General features: G+C 45.8%; 1 protein-coding gene across 3 annotated transcripts in view; it reads left to right on the top strand.

Annotated features, from left to right (window-relative positions):
• Positions 1-12368, top strand: part of ppfia2 (PTPRF interacting protein alpha 2) — an 89806-nt gene that overhangs the window by 39061 nt on the left and 38377 nt on the right. For all 3 annotated transcript variants that reach the window (XR_005004624.1, XR_005004623.1, XM_036519868.1), the window contains exons 2-4: positions 7903-8004; positions 10142-10306; positions 11460-11534. Coding sequence is in view for 1 of the 3 variants with exons in the window: in XM_036519868.1 (XP_036375761.1) it covers positions 7903-8004; positions 10142-10306; positions 11460-11534 (342 nt within the window). In the remaining 2 variants the exon portion in view is untranslated. The remainder of the gene's footprint in view (positions 1-7902; positions 8005-10141; positions 10307-11459; positions 11535-12368) is intronic.

Genomic DNA, 12368 nt, shown 5'->3' with positions numbered 1-12368 from the left:
AAAAAAAAAAAAAGTTTAATGCATTCTGACGTGCAAAAAATTCCATTGTTCCTTCTTTTTTATCTGATCTTCCTCTACGTCTCCTGATTCATCTTAGCTTTTACTGTTTGCCAAGCCCATAACAGAAAAAACAGAACCCGCTGAACCACAATACTCTCCATTGCATGGGTATCATTGCTTTTGAAAGAAAACGCTCTAATCCCCACACATTTATACTCTGTTCATCCCAAACGGTCAGTTAATTGTGGTTAATTAATCGGTTCTGGGCTGATTATGTGCTAATGAGAGACCTGCGGGTGTTTTAATTAAAAATAAGCAGTGGAGTGACCGGGAGCAGTGACTGGGGCCGTATCAGTTAGACAGGCTAGGCTGTGTAGTCACTCAGAGCTCACTGCTTCTGCCAGCCATTACTCTCCTTGTCAATGAGCTGTAAGGGTCAATGAATTTGAAAGGATTTCATTAACATTTCATTTGCACACACATTCATTTGCATGTTATTAATATAATTTTATATGCGCTCTGCCCAGCTGTAAGTATGTCTTCCATTTTGCTCTCCCATTTCCAAGTGGTAATGGAAATATTTTACTGTGCTCTGGAGGACTGCTAACATAATGCTAAAAACCTAAGGCTGAAATCTCAAAAAGGATCATTCTTCATCAATAAGTATCAGTCATTTGCCTTGCAACATGTATCATTTTTGTGTTGCTTCTAATAAAAGAAAGGAAATGAATTTGGCAGGTGAAATGAAGCTAAAGTAAAAATGTTTAGTTTGATGCTTGAAGCTCACACCAAGTCAGTGCTCCTTCCGAGGCAGAATGATAATGGGGATTGATAAGTGCTAAGTACACTTGACCCAGCTGCTTCTGTGTCCTTTATTATATTATAGTCTGCAAGTCTAAAAGTGTGGTAGAATCTCTGAATATCTCTGACAGACTAGAGCCTGATTTCCCCTGGATCTTCCCCTGATCTTCAGTGGCTTGGACAGAATGTCAAAAAGGCTCAAACATGACCACCAGAAAGAGAATCCACAATGAGAACTACAGCTTTCTTCAGCTGGAGCAGTTAAACGTCAGATGAACTGGTTTCCATTTAAACTCTAGTAAGAGCTGTGGGGGTCTCTGGTCATCGAGACCAGTTATGGCTTTGTTAGTCTTGCAAGGAAATGGGTCACATTGTCGACACCTTTGCTCGACAGAGGAACAGACTCTCCGCTGGAAGAGAGAGAAATTTCTTACGTGATCTCTGTGAATATTTAAAGCTCGGAAATTTGCACCTCTGGTTTTCTGTGACTCATTGCCTGGCATGTGATTTGAGATGTGTTCTGGGCTGCTAGTTATAAAACAAGCCAGCCGTGGAGTCAGGTGTTCAGCATGCATGTTATAATGTGTTAAAGGATATCGTAACATTAATGCCAACAGTAGTCTGTAGTTTAAACAGTCAGGCGTGAAACTATGCTTAAAGAAGCCAGCAAAATGACTAGAACATTAATAGGTTATTTAGTAATGGGAATTGCTGTTGGTTTCCTGAAACTGTGCTCACCCTGTCGTTTCATCTGGCTCCAGGCTGTATGAGGATGTGTTGGGGAGATGCTAATTTGCGCAAGCGGAGTGTCAGGTTAGGCAGCCGATGTCAGTCCCGTCTTGCGCTGAGCTCGCCTATCTGCTGTGACGCCGTGGGAAGATGCAGGAGGAGAAACACAGACGAAGTGAAGTCTGCTGTCTCACTTTATGAGGGGAACGAGGGGTGGTTGTGCCTCGCTGTTTGGCTGAAAAAGATACAGGTGATGTCATCATTATTGACACAGGCATATTGCACACATTAACATGAATTAGAACTGAATAGTTTTGCGTCCCCGCCCCGGTCCCAGTGTCCAGTCCAGGATCAGTGTACCCAGCGTTAATCCTATCTCCAGGCGTCAAAAATCACAAAGGAAGCTGATCCAGGGTCAGCACATAGGACAGCTTACCCCCATCTGCCTGCCTTGGGTAAGGAGCGTGACTCCTGTTATCGCAGCGCAGAAGGAGCTGTGACAGGGAAGATCAGAGGAGAGAGGCAGGTCATGTGACATTCGAGGCGTGGGAGCGCGCTGTTAGCAAGGGAGGGCCTCGCCGGCTCTCGCTGTGGCGGGTAATGAATGTCATGATGCACATAATAACAGCTCCTTCAAAGCTCGGCCGGCTTCTGCTCTCGGGAGGCTCGTCTGGAGACGAACCGCTTATTTTGCATTTGATTTAGCTGATGAGTGTGGCAGAATCAGAGTGATTTCACATTCTGTACTTCACTTCTGTCTGTTGCTAATTCTGTTTAGATTCTGTTAGAGTACCTCTTACTGTACACTGAAAAACAGCCAATCGCATCGTGAATTGTCGTGCGGAAATTTAGTTATTTTTCTACTTTAAATCATTGGAAAATATGCATGCCCTACTCTGGTCCGGTCAGCCAGACATACCATGCAGTGTTCCAGCCCTGCCGTTGGTCAGCCGTGCGGGTGGAATCTGGGGTGGTCAGTGGAAAGTGCGTTCTGTTCTGTCTCCTCCCCTTTTCCATTCTGCTAAGGCGGGATCTTGTCTCTTGTCCACACTGAGGTGTGTGGGCAGGTGGCCGGTTGCCATGGAGATGAGGGGGAATCACTACAGGTGGGCAGCTGATGTGCATTTTAGTAAAAGGGATTTTTGATGAGGGATGAGTTTGTTGTTGTTGTATTTTGTATTTCTTGTTTTTTTTTTGTTATGATAAATTGTCCATGGCAAAAAATAGTCTAAATGCAAAAGTTTTAGATTAAACTGAACTACTCGGAACATAGTCTGAACTCTATTAAATTTTTTATTTTACTGTGTAAGACAGCACTGTGCCAGTGAGCCGACTGTTCCCCGCTGTTGATTTCACTAAAAAAACCCATCTGCTCAGCTATTATAAATATATTTAGCTGCCCAAAAATTGTATGTTTTATTAAAACCAAATACTGTATTTCCAGTAGAATATTGAAAAGAAAATAACATTTTTTAAAGAATAAGAATAAGAAATACTTTATTAATCCTGAAGGAAATTTGAGTGTCACAACTGCACCGTCCGGCACACATCAAAAACAACAAAAGAATAAACTGAATAAAATAAATAGAGAGGTATAAAATACAACAAATGGAAAGATGTTTGTGCAATTATGCGTTATGCAGTACTTCTGTAGCTGTCATATAAGAAATGAATGGGAATAGTGAGATGGAGAAGTTATCATGCTTGTGCTATGATTATATACACAGTATATAATGAATTATGAAACAATAATTCATTATATACTATGTATATAATCATAGCACAAGGCAAAGTCAGTTCTTTGCCGACAGTGCAGTGATGATGTTATCAGGTATAAGGCTCCTGCTCTCTGCCCAAAGCCCTGCGGCTGAGACTGTCATTTGCTTCATTTGCACCAGCATGTCAGACGCTCATTACATATGTGCCTCCAGCAGACCCACAGACGCAGTGTTAATGGCACCTTATATTAAACGTTTAACATCCTCCTGAAAGGGCGATGATGGTGTTTGCTGCACACTGGCGTCCTTGTCCCACCAGGGGTGTCTCGCTGCGGTCCCCAGTTGCCTGCCGCTGATGTCACGGCCGCCCATACAAGCTCCATGCACACCAAGTCCACCAGCAGAGACAATTACCTCAGCCCAACAGTTTCACTCCAGACATACCGGATGAGAACTCTGATGAGAGAGCCCTTCTGGGGAATGAAATGGACATTTCTTTTTATTATTATTATTATTATTATGACCGCTATTTTCATTCAAGAAGACCAGTAGTTTGAATTGATGGAACTGTATTTTGTAGGGAGGGCCTATTTTTGGCATGTTAAAGAGCATGAATGATTTTCATGCCAAAAGAGATGCTGTGTTATTAAAAATGTTTCCATTTATGATGAGCATAAATATTGTGCCCAAAGGTTTATGCGCTCCAGTGAAATATCAAACCATTCCCTCCTGGAGGGAGAACTCGTTTCATATCACCAGACAAAAAATGTCGGCATGTAATCCTGACTCCGATGACTCAAAAGGTGCCCCCCCTCATCTTTCAAGGAGCAGAAATCTAATTTCAGATCCAACCAAAATTTACATGTAATCAGTCAGTCAGTTTTGCCATACGAGCTGTTTTAGTTTTTACCAGCAGAGTAAGTGTAGGTTACATTCTCAAGAGGAGAAAGTGGAAAAAAATGGAGAATTAAAATGGGTCCTGTGGAAGCTTTGTGACAGAGAGTCTGTCTGTGTGTGTGTGTGTGTGTGTGTGTGTGGTGTGATTTGCCAGAGATTTCACTCTTTGGCAGGGAAATGATGGGTTTGTCTTGAGACTGTGGTGCTGCAGACAAGTGAGAAGGTGTTAATTAAAGTCTTCATAAGGAGAGGAGAGGGTGGGAGCCAGGATGAGCAAGCACAGGCCACACCCCCTGTACCCATAATGCAATGCAGTGGGACTTCCTGTTAAATCTATCTAGCTGTCACACAGATCCTCTTCATAACAAACCCACGGTAGACTTTATTTACGTATGTATGTATACAGGCCTATTTATTTGAAGATGTTCAGTGTCGTTTTATGAATTTGTTCTTTTACTGCAGCTTGTAACAACATCCCTGAGAGCGGATAGTTGAACATTTATGTGCTGCCATTTCCCTCCTACACTAATATTTCAACAGTGATGGTATGGAAAAAAATCCATTCTGGCTTACAGTAAGGGGCTGTTTTTCAAGCTGCTACAGAGGGGAATTTCTCTCTTTTCCTACTTTGCAGAGGAGTTTGGATTGTTGGCTGGGTTATGTCTAAGCTTGAGCAGTTTTACCCCAGTATCAGGAACAGGCCACAGTGTTGGTGGCCACCTGAGCCAATTCTGCTTGGTTAGCTGGAGCTACTGGCTTTTCATCTGCAACACTCTTTTCTGTGAGAATACCTCCTCCACGCGGCTGTTTCTGTGGCAACTGTAACTCTGACAGTGAACCTTAACTCCAGGCTAATCAAAGAGTTAACTCAACTGGCAAGCCCATCTAATTCCAGTTCAAGGCCATATTAACCCTTGACCTCATGGTGAATAGGATAGCCGCCGTGATTTCGCTTTCTATGAAATCACTGTCGCGGGCATTGCAGGGGATTAGCTGATGTAATATCTCCAAGGCCGAGTGATGGAAAGAACAAAAGTAATTTTGACTTTAATACTGTTGCAGGGTTTGGGTGGGTCAAGTAAGGTCTAGGTAACTAAATCTGTAAGGATGAATAAGACAGCTGAAGAGGGTGATCACAGAGGGACATGGGGCGTTTCTGACTCAGTATTAAAGTTAACAGTTGGAAGTTTTCCTGAGGATCCCGGTAATTACTTTGTCAGATATCCCCCAGTCTCGGAGCCTTCCCTGGCAGTTTGCCAGAGAGCGAGGCTGACCGCGCGCTCGGAACAGCGGTGTCACAATTCTAGAATTCCCGCCTCTCATTGTTCTGACAGGTGCTGCTCGGCAACCATGAGGGGCCAGCCCGCTGACACACGAGTGCCGCATGGCCGAACGTGGGTGCTCGCTCGAGCGACTTTATTAGACAAAGAAAAAAAAACAATGGCCAAGAAAATAGCTGTCAAGGATGTAAATACATGGTTTACATGGTTTACAAAACCATGGCTCTCTCTGCTACGGCTCTCCAAAACAGCCCCCGTACAGCTCTCAAACAGTCTCCACTACTGCTCTCCAGTTTGACCTTTGAGTATGATCTGGCTTCAGATGGCCCATGCATAGCTACCCAGCTGCGTTTAACTGAACACTGCTATGAAAGAGCAACGAGGGGTGATGGCCGGGGGTCAACAGAGGGTAAGCACAGCGTTATCGCCCGTTAAGGGCAAGTGGCGAGCTCTTGATTCCTCCTCCACAGTCCTTCCCAGCACCCCTCTCCCCATTCCCCTGTTTATCAGCACTCTGCCTCCCACGCCCCTTATTGAGTCTTATACTCCATGTGAATTAACTCGAAACTTCACCTGCCAATCACAAGTCACTAAAGAGGCACGCCTCTGCATTTTCACTCCACGTCAAGTGTCTCTCTCCGCCCGGCCAAGACCCATCTGGCCGCAGCCTGTTTAATTTACGATCGTCTGACGGGTCTGAAGTGGTGATTTTGTGCGAGACAGCGGTGTAGTCTTTCGGGGGCGGATAGTCGTCTCTGCGAGACGGCGGAGGCGAAAGGACTTCGAACAAAACGGAAAGGAGGAAGGAGGGCCTGTGAACGGCAAAGTGAGATTAATCCAGCTGCTCCAAACGTGGAGTGGAAAGGCACTCCTCCGAGACAGCGGAGGGATCAGAAGAGGATTTCACACACCTCTGCTGGGGAAGGTCGTGCGCCTTTAATTGGCTGAGTGACTTCCTGGCCAGTAAATTAATGGGGTTGGTGGGGGGGGGCTAAAGGGGCGCTAAAAGGGTTGGTATGTGAGCACTGAACACAACTGCATGCATGACTGACAGCAGGCCCTGGCTATAAGATAGTACATGATGCACTTTCATTAAAAGTTGAAGGACATTTAGAACTGTTTGCAAAACAGGTTGATCCTTGCAGTGTTAGCCTTAATTCCTGTATCAGGTTGGGGTAAAAAAACCTCTATGGACCATTAAGAGTGACTGGCATGTGTTCAGAGTAATCAGATACAGAACAGGGAGCATCATGGTTTTTTCATTACTATTTTTGGCCCCAATAGCAGAATCTCCCTCTGTTGTTTAAGGTCAAAATACGTCTTTCTGCTGTTGTTTTTGTTGATATTTTAAAGGCCAGCGTATCCCCCGTTTCACTGGTGCGAGGGTAGACGGCATTACTAAAAAAGCGTTTGACGGACTTGTCTGCCACGCATGGCTTACGATGCCAGTATGCACCGAATAACAGTGATCCTGTTACCACATCTCATTCTGTTTAGTGCAGTCAAAGTCATGTTGGATTCCACCTGCCCTGGACCTGTGCTTGCTGTTTGACCTAATCCTCTTACTGTATGCAAAGATCACCATTAGCACATTGAATCTCTTTTTTTTTGGTCTCAGTGGGACTTATGGTTTCCCCAAACCTGCAGATTAATTTGTTTTGTTCACACCGGCTGTAAATACCCAGCAGAGGTCTGTTTTTACCTGATTTGGTGCTATGTTTGACATTAAGTGCCACTTTACTCACCTTTGGCATCACAGTTCCTTTGTCTCACTGGACGTTACCAAATGAGGGTACAGGCATGAGAGCATTTTTTTTTTGATTGGACTGCTTGTCTGGGGTTTAAAAGACATTGACTCTCGGTGATTTAGCCTGGTTATTTAGCCCTGGCCCTGGAGGGACACACTTCCTTACTGTCTACAAGGCTTTACTCCAGACAGCCACTTAAGTACTGGATTCAGTAAATCACTGTGTTGAATGAAACGATTTAGCCTCCTTTTCCAATTCCAAAAGTGTCAGTGGTTTAACTGGAAAACCTGTTGGATAGTAGCCATTACTTGCTGATGTTCCATTTACATTTAAATTTACTCGCTTGACAGACTCTCTTATCCAGAGTGACTGGATATCAGAGGTATTTAAGTGTATATGGTAGGACTGCCGTGCATGAATAACAGTGCATACAGAAAACATAAGACCGTGTGTGTGTGTGTGTGTGTGTGTGGGGGGGGGGGGGGGGGGGGGGGTGTTGGGGGGTGCAATAATGTGTGAGAATAGACAGTGATATGGACATACGACAGTGATGAAAATGTCCATAACATAACAAGTGTCAATGAGTGAGTCAGCAGCACCCCTGAAGTGCTACAAAAAAAGCAAGATGTGCTACAGCCATTATTCAGTTGCGCGACCCTCTGTGTGCGGTGGTGGTGGTGGTGGTGGTGGGTGTGGGCCTAACCTCTTCCATTGCTTCTCCCTTTGCAGGAGTTTGCTGCCTTGACCAAGGAGCTCAACGCCTGCAGAGAGCAGCTGCTGGAGAAGGAGGAGGAGATCTCCGAGCTGAAGGCCGAGAGGAACAACACACGAGTGAGTACTGACCGGGGCCCCCTAGCGGCTGGGAGTGGGAGTGCGGATTGTTTAGTGTTTTAGAGGTGGTGGTTGGGATTCTCCTTAGTCCTGCATCTCAAAGGTATGCTTTACTGCTTGCATCACACGCTCAATATTAATAAAGAGAATTCAGAGGTCAGCAGTGTTTTCATGCACCCAGGAAGGTTATCAAAACATATACTATGTTGATAATTATCGCTGGCTATTGATTTTTGAGAGAGGAATGTTCCAGGGCCTGTGAATTCAGTCTGTCTAATTTCCAGTCTTCTCACGAATCTTTTCTGCTGGAAGGAGAGAGCTGATACAGAGCCGCTATACCTGAAGAAGTCAAACTGCCACTGTCAGTCCTCTGAGAGGCAGGGAGAGAAAGAGGATCTTCTCTCCTTCATTCTTCATTAGCTCTCCTAGATTCGCGGGGAGTCACTTTGTCTGAAACTCAACACAAACTGTTTTATAGCTCTCTTTTAGAAACCAATTATTTCAGACTGCTTGGGTTGAGCGTGCGTTGACGGCTCGGTGCGCTGGACGCAAACGTTCCATCCCAACCGGAGAGGAGGAGAGGCAGAAGCAGGCATGGAGAGCAGGCTCCAGAGGACGTGTGCCTGTCCGCCTCGGCTGGAGATGCAGTCTGCACATCAGAGATCCTCTGATTGATTAAAGTGTTTGAGTCAGTGATGGGAGTCTCTGCCGCCATTCCCTCAGGTTCCCAAGGACAGACAGGACTCTGCATCAGCATTGTTTGAGCAGCGGCGTTCTACTCTTATCCTCAGACTGTGTGCAATGCTAGGGCTTTCTCTCCTTGTGCCTGGCTGTTTAAGCAAAGCTGTGGATCTACAGTAGAAAGAAGGATGCAGTGTAGCCAGTTTGATTGACTGTCTCTCGCCCAATCAACAACGGTGGGCCAGCTGACACCTGTCTACAGTAAAATTAGCAAAAATCACATTGAAAGGATGGAGGAGAGTGTTTGGAAAGCTCCTAACTCCTCCCCATCAAACTTTTTTGGTAACACTGGAAGGAAGGTACTATATGAGCTTTTGGTACTTCTAGTAGAGTAGTACAGTTAAAGTTAATGCACTTACAATTAGTGCTTCGATACAGTGCTTACATAGCGTCACCTGTATCCAGAGCAAAGAAGTGATTGTAGCCAGAGCATTGCTGTTCACTTAGAGTTAGTGTGTCCTGCGAACAGTGATGTTGACAATGTAGTGGCTTCAACGCTAGCTTAAGTCAGCCACTTAACAAGGCGGTCAGTCAGCGTGCAGAACCCAGATACAGAGTCACTGGGGAAATTTAGCTTAGGGTGACACTACAGCGTTGCACAGAGGGGCTTAAAAAGGAGAGGTCAGTTTTTCCCCATCCTCTGTTCTCCTGTGACCATGAGTGATTTTTCAGACGAGGGTCTCGGGGTTCATAAGTCAGGAGATTTAGTCTTAAGTCGTAACCGTCAGGGAGGCGCATCTCAGCCTCCAGTGAAATGCATCAAAACTGAGAGGCAAAGACAGTGATTGGACCCAGTGTAGCGCTGTACCCAGAATGCACTGCAGGTGTCTCCTCTCTGTGGGTTTCTGTACGCCTCTCTCTGACTCCCTTTACTCTTCCTGCTTCTATGAGAGAAGCTCACCGTGTCACATTGAGTTAGTTACCCTGCTGGCTCATGCCCGTGGTGCTCTGCAATTTAATCGATCCTGCATGCCACCTAATAACCCAGCCAGTAAGTGAATTTGCATAATCTGTTTTTTTTTTGTTTGTGCGGAGCCTTTCAAAGTATTTCAATTTAATTTGAGAGTCCAATTGTTCAGGGCACCATAATTGATTTTACGACAGCTAATGTTATTATTCCGCAGCTGAATTCTTTCCACGAGCTTGCGTAATAAAATGACAATGAGGATTTGTAGTTGTTTTTTTTTTTTTTTTTTACTAGCCAAGTAGTTCTGAACTAATCTCAGACATTGTCACTGAGAGAGGCATCACATGTCCCCTAATGTAAGCGTTGTGGCTCAAATAAGGAACCGTAATTGCATTGTCTAATCACGCCTGGTCATGTGGTGTGTGAATCAGGTTGCCGTGCTGCTGTGAGGGTGATGGATGACATGGATGCCGTTCACTGTGTTCGCAGCTGCTGCTGGAGCATTTGGAGTGCCTTGTGTCCCGACACGAGCGGTCGCTGCGCATGACCGTGGTCAAGCGGCAGGCCCAGTCGCCTTCCGGCGTTTCCAGTGAGGTCGAGGTCCTGAAAGCGCTCAAGTCCCTGTTCGAGCACCACAAAGCTTTGGACGAGAAGGTAAGAAAAGGCTGGAGAAGGGATGTGAATCCAGTTTGTGTTGTGTTCGGCACGGCCGTGCCTTTCGGGTGTCCGTTCTTTTGCAGTGGGTTTAAACATTTATCGCAGAGACAACTGTGGTCAGGCGAGTGTCAAGCTTTCAACCTGTTGAGTTCTCCACAAAATACTCCACGTTCGACATTTCTATGAAAGAGGTTGGCAGGTCACTTCCCAGGAGGGGTGCTGTCAGTTTCTCCTTGAGCTAGGCCTTTCACTTGAATTGCTACAGTAACTACCCAGCTCCGTAAATGGGTAACTGTCAAATAAAAGTGGTGCAATTGGCCCTGGGTAAGAGTGTCTGTTAAGCCAATAAGAATGCTGGAATGGAACCTAAGCAGGCTGGCCAATACGGTAGGGTCCAAAAGGCAGACAACGACCTCACTTCCTGTTTCCCCCTGTTTCTCCTGTGACATCAGAAGCCTTGCCTGCAGTCCCAGTGCAGCTGATTAATGGGAGAAGACCCCACTGTGGTATTACTCCCAGCGCAATCTATTTAGCAGATGGCTGCTGCTCCATTCAGCTGACGCTTACAGTTCATAACGTGCCTCTGTCACTGGCAGTGTTAAGGAATAAAAGCAATCTGATTGATGGGACATTTCGGCCATTGGGGAGGTAATCTTATTGGGAAACCTCTTGCTTTGTAATCCCATCTGAGATGCCAGGGTGATTCTGACTCTACAGTGTGGTGATGAGAGCTTATTACACTGTCTGCACCGCGAAAAACACATGGGCACTCTGGAGAGGAAGTAAGTCATAAACAAATTGACATAGGGGAACCATGCTGCCAGCACTGCAATGAAAGCAGAACCCTGGATTTAGGAGGGACCGGGTTTCAAAGGAAAGGTGGCACATTAACAATGGAAAGAGACTTTGCTGCTGTTTATAGATCCGTGGCTACCAGTGACATGTGCCTGGACCGTGTTATTATTCTGTTCTTGTTGCCAGTCGCGAAATGAGCTTTAATTCTTTTTGTCTCATTAAACACTCCTCCACCCGTGAACGCTCGGCGCTGCTGTCTGGTAGCTAACGGAGGATGTAGGAGAGGAGCGCTGTGCTCAGTGAGCTCGTCCTGAGGCCGGGTGAATAACGGGCGCCGGATGTTTGCTGCTTGCAGGTGAGGGAGAGGCTGCGGGTGTCGCTGGAGAGAGTCTCCGCCCTGGAGGAGGAGCTGGCAGCTGCAAACCAGGAGGTGAGAAGCCGACCCTTTCCGAAATTCACTGTGAATCACCTGCGGGGAGAGGCTGAAATCCCTGCCTCCTCATCCCCCTTCATGCATGGAGAGAAAGGGGACCAGGGGGCATGGGTCTGGGATCTCTGGGGGAGGTGAAGCTCCCTCTCTTGGAGGGGGACAGACTGACATTTTACTAACTCTAACAATAACCCTCTCCCTATCCCCCATCATGCATGGAGAGAGGGGACCAGTGGACACAAATTCGGGGTTGTTAGAAGAGGTAATGCACCCTCTGAAGAGGGGACACTGTCCCCCTCAGCACTGCATTGAGTCACACCCTGTCTTCACAGCACCCCTGCCCCCCCCCCCCCCCATTCTTTAATGTCTCAAATCCTTGAATACGCTCCAAGAAGAGATGCTTCAGTTCTCTGCTACTACACTACATGTCTGTAAAAACATCCAAGCAACTATACACAAGTGTCAACATTCTCTCTCAGCAAAGGACACGCTTTTGTGATGATTTTTAGTGTCCAAGGTCATGTCTAATTGAAATCCTCAACATAACACAATACTGTTTACCAGACTCTGGGCATGCTCTAATCGTTTGGCCTTTCACATTCAAGGAATGTGTTGTGTGTAAGAGTTGAGGAGAAAATTAATTGAATCCAGTCGCATTTGTGTAGACATACATGGCACACTAAATGAGACACCCATCAACTGTGTGTTTTGAATAACACATACTACACTGTAGCGGATTGAGGATGATGATGATGATGATGATGATGGAGGATTGATTTTGAGTGAATTCACTGCAGTTTATGATTTTATGTAACGCACCGTATGATGTGATAG

Source organism: Megalops cyprinoides, chromosome 25 (genome assembly GCF_013368585.1).
Source record: "Megalops cyprinoides isolate fMegCyp1 chromosome 25, fMegCyp1.pri, whole genome shotgun sequence".
In the NCBI taxonomy this organism is placed as follows: Eukaryota; Metazoa; Chordata; class Actinopteri; order Elopiformes; family Megalopidae; genus Megalops; species Megalops cyprinoides.
The sequence above is the reverse complement of the archived record's forward strand: the minus strand, read 5'-3'. Positions and strand labels throughout refer to the sequence as shown.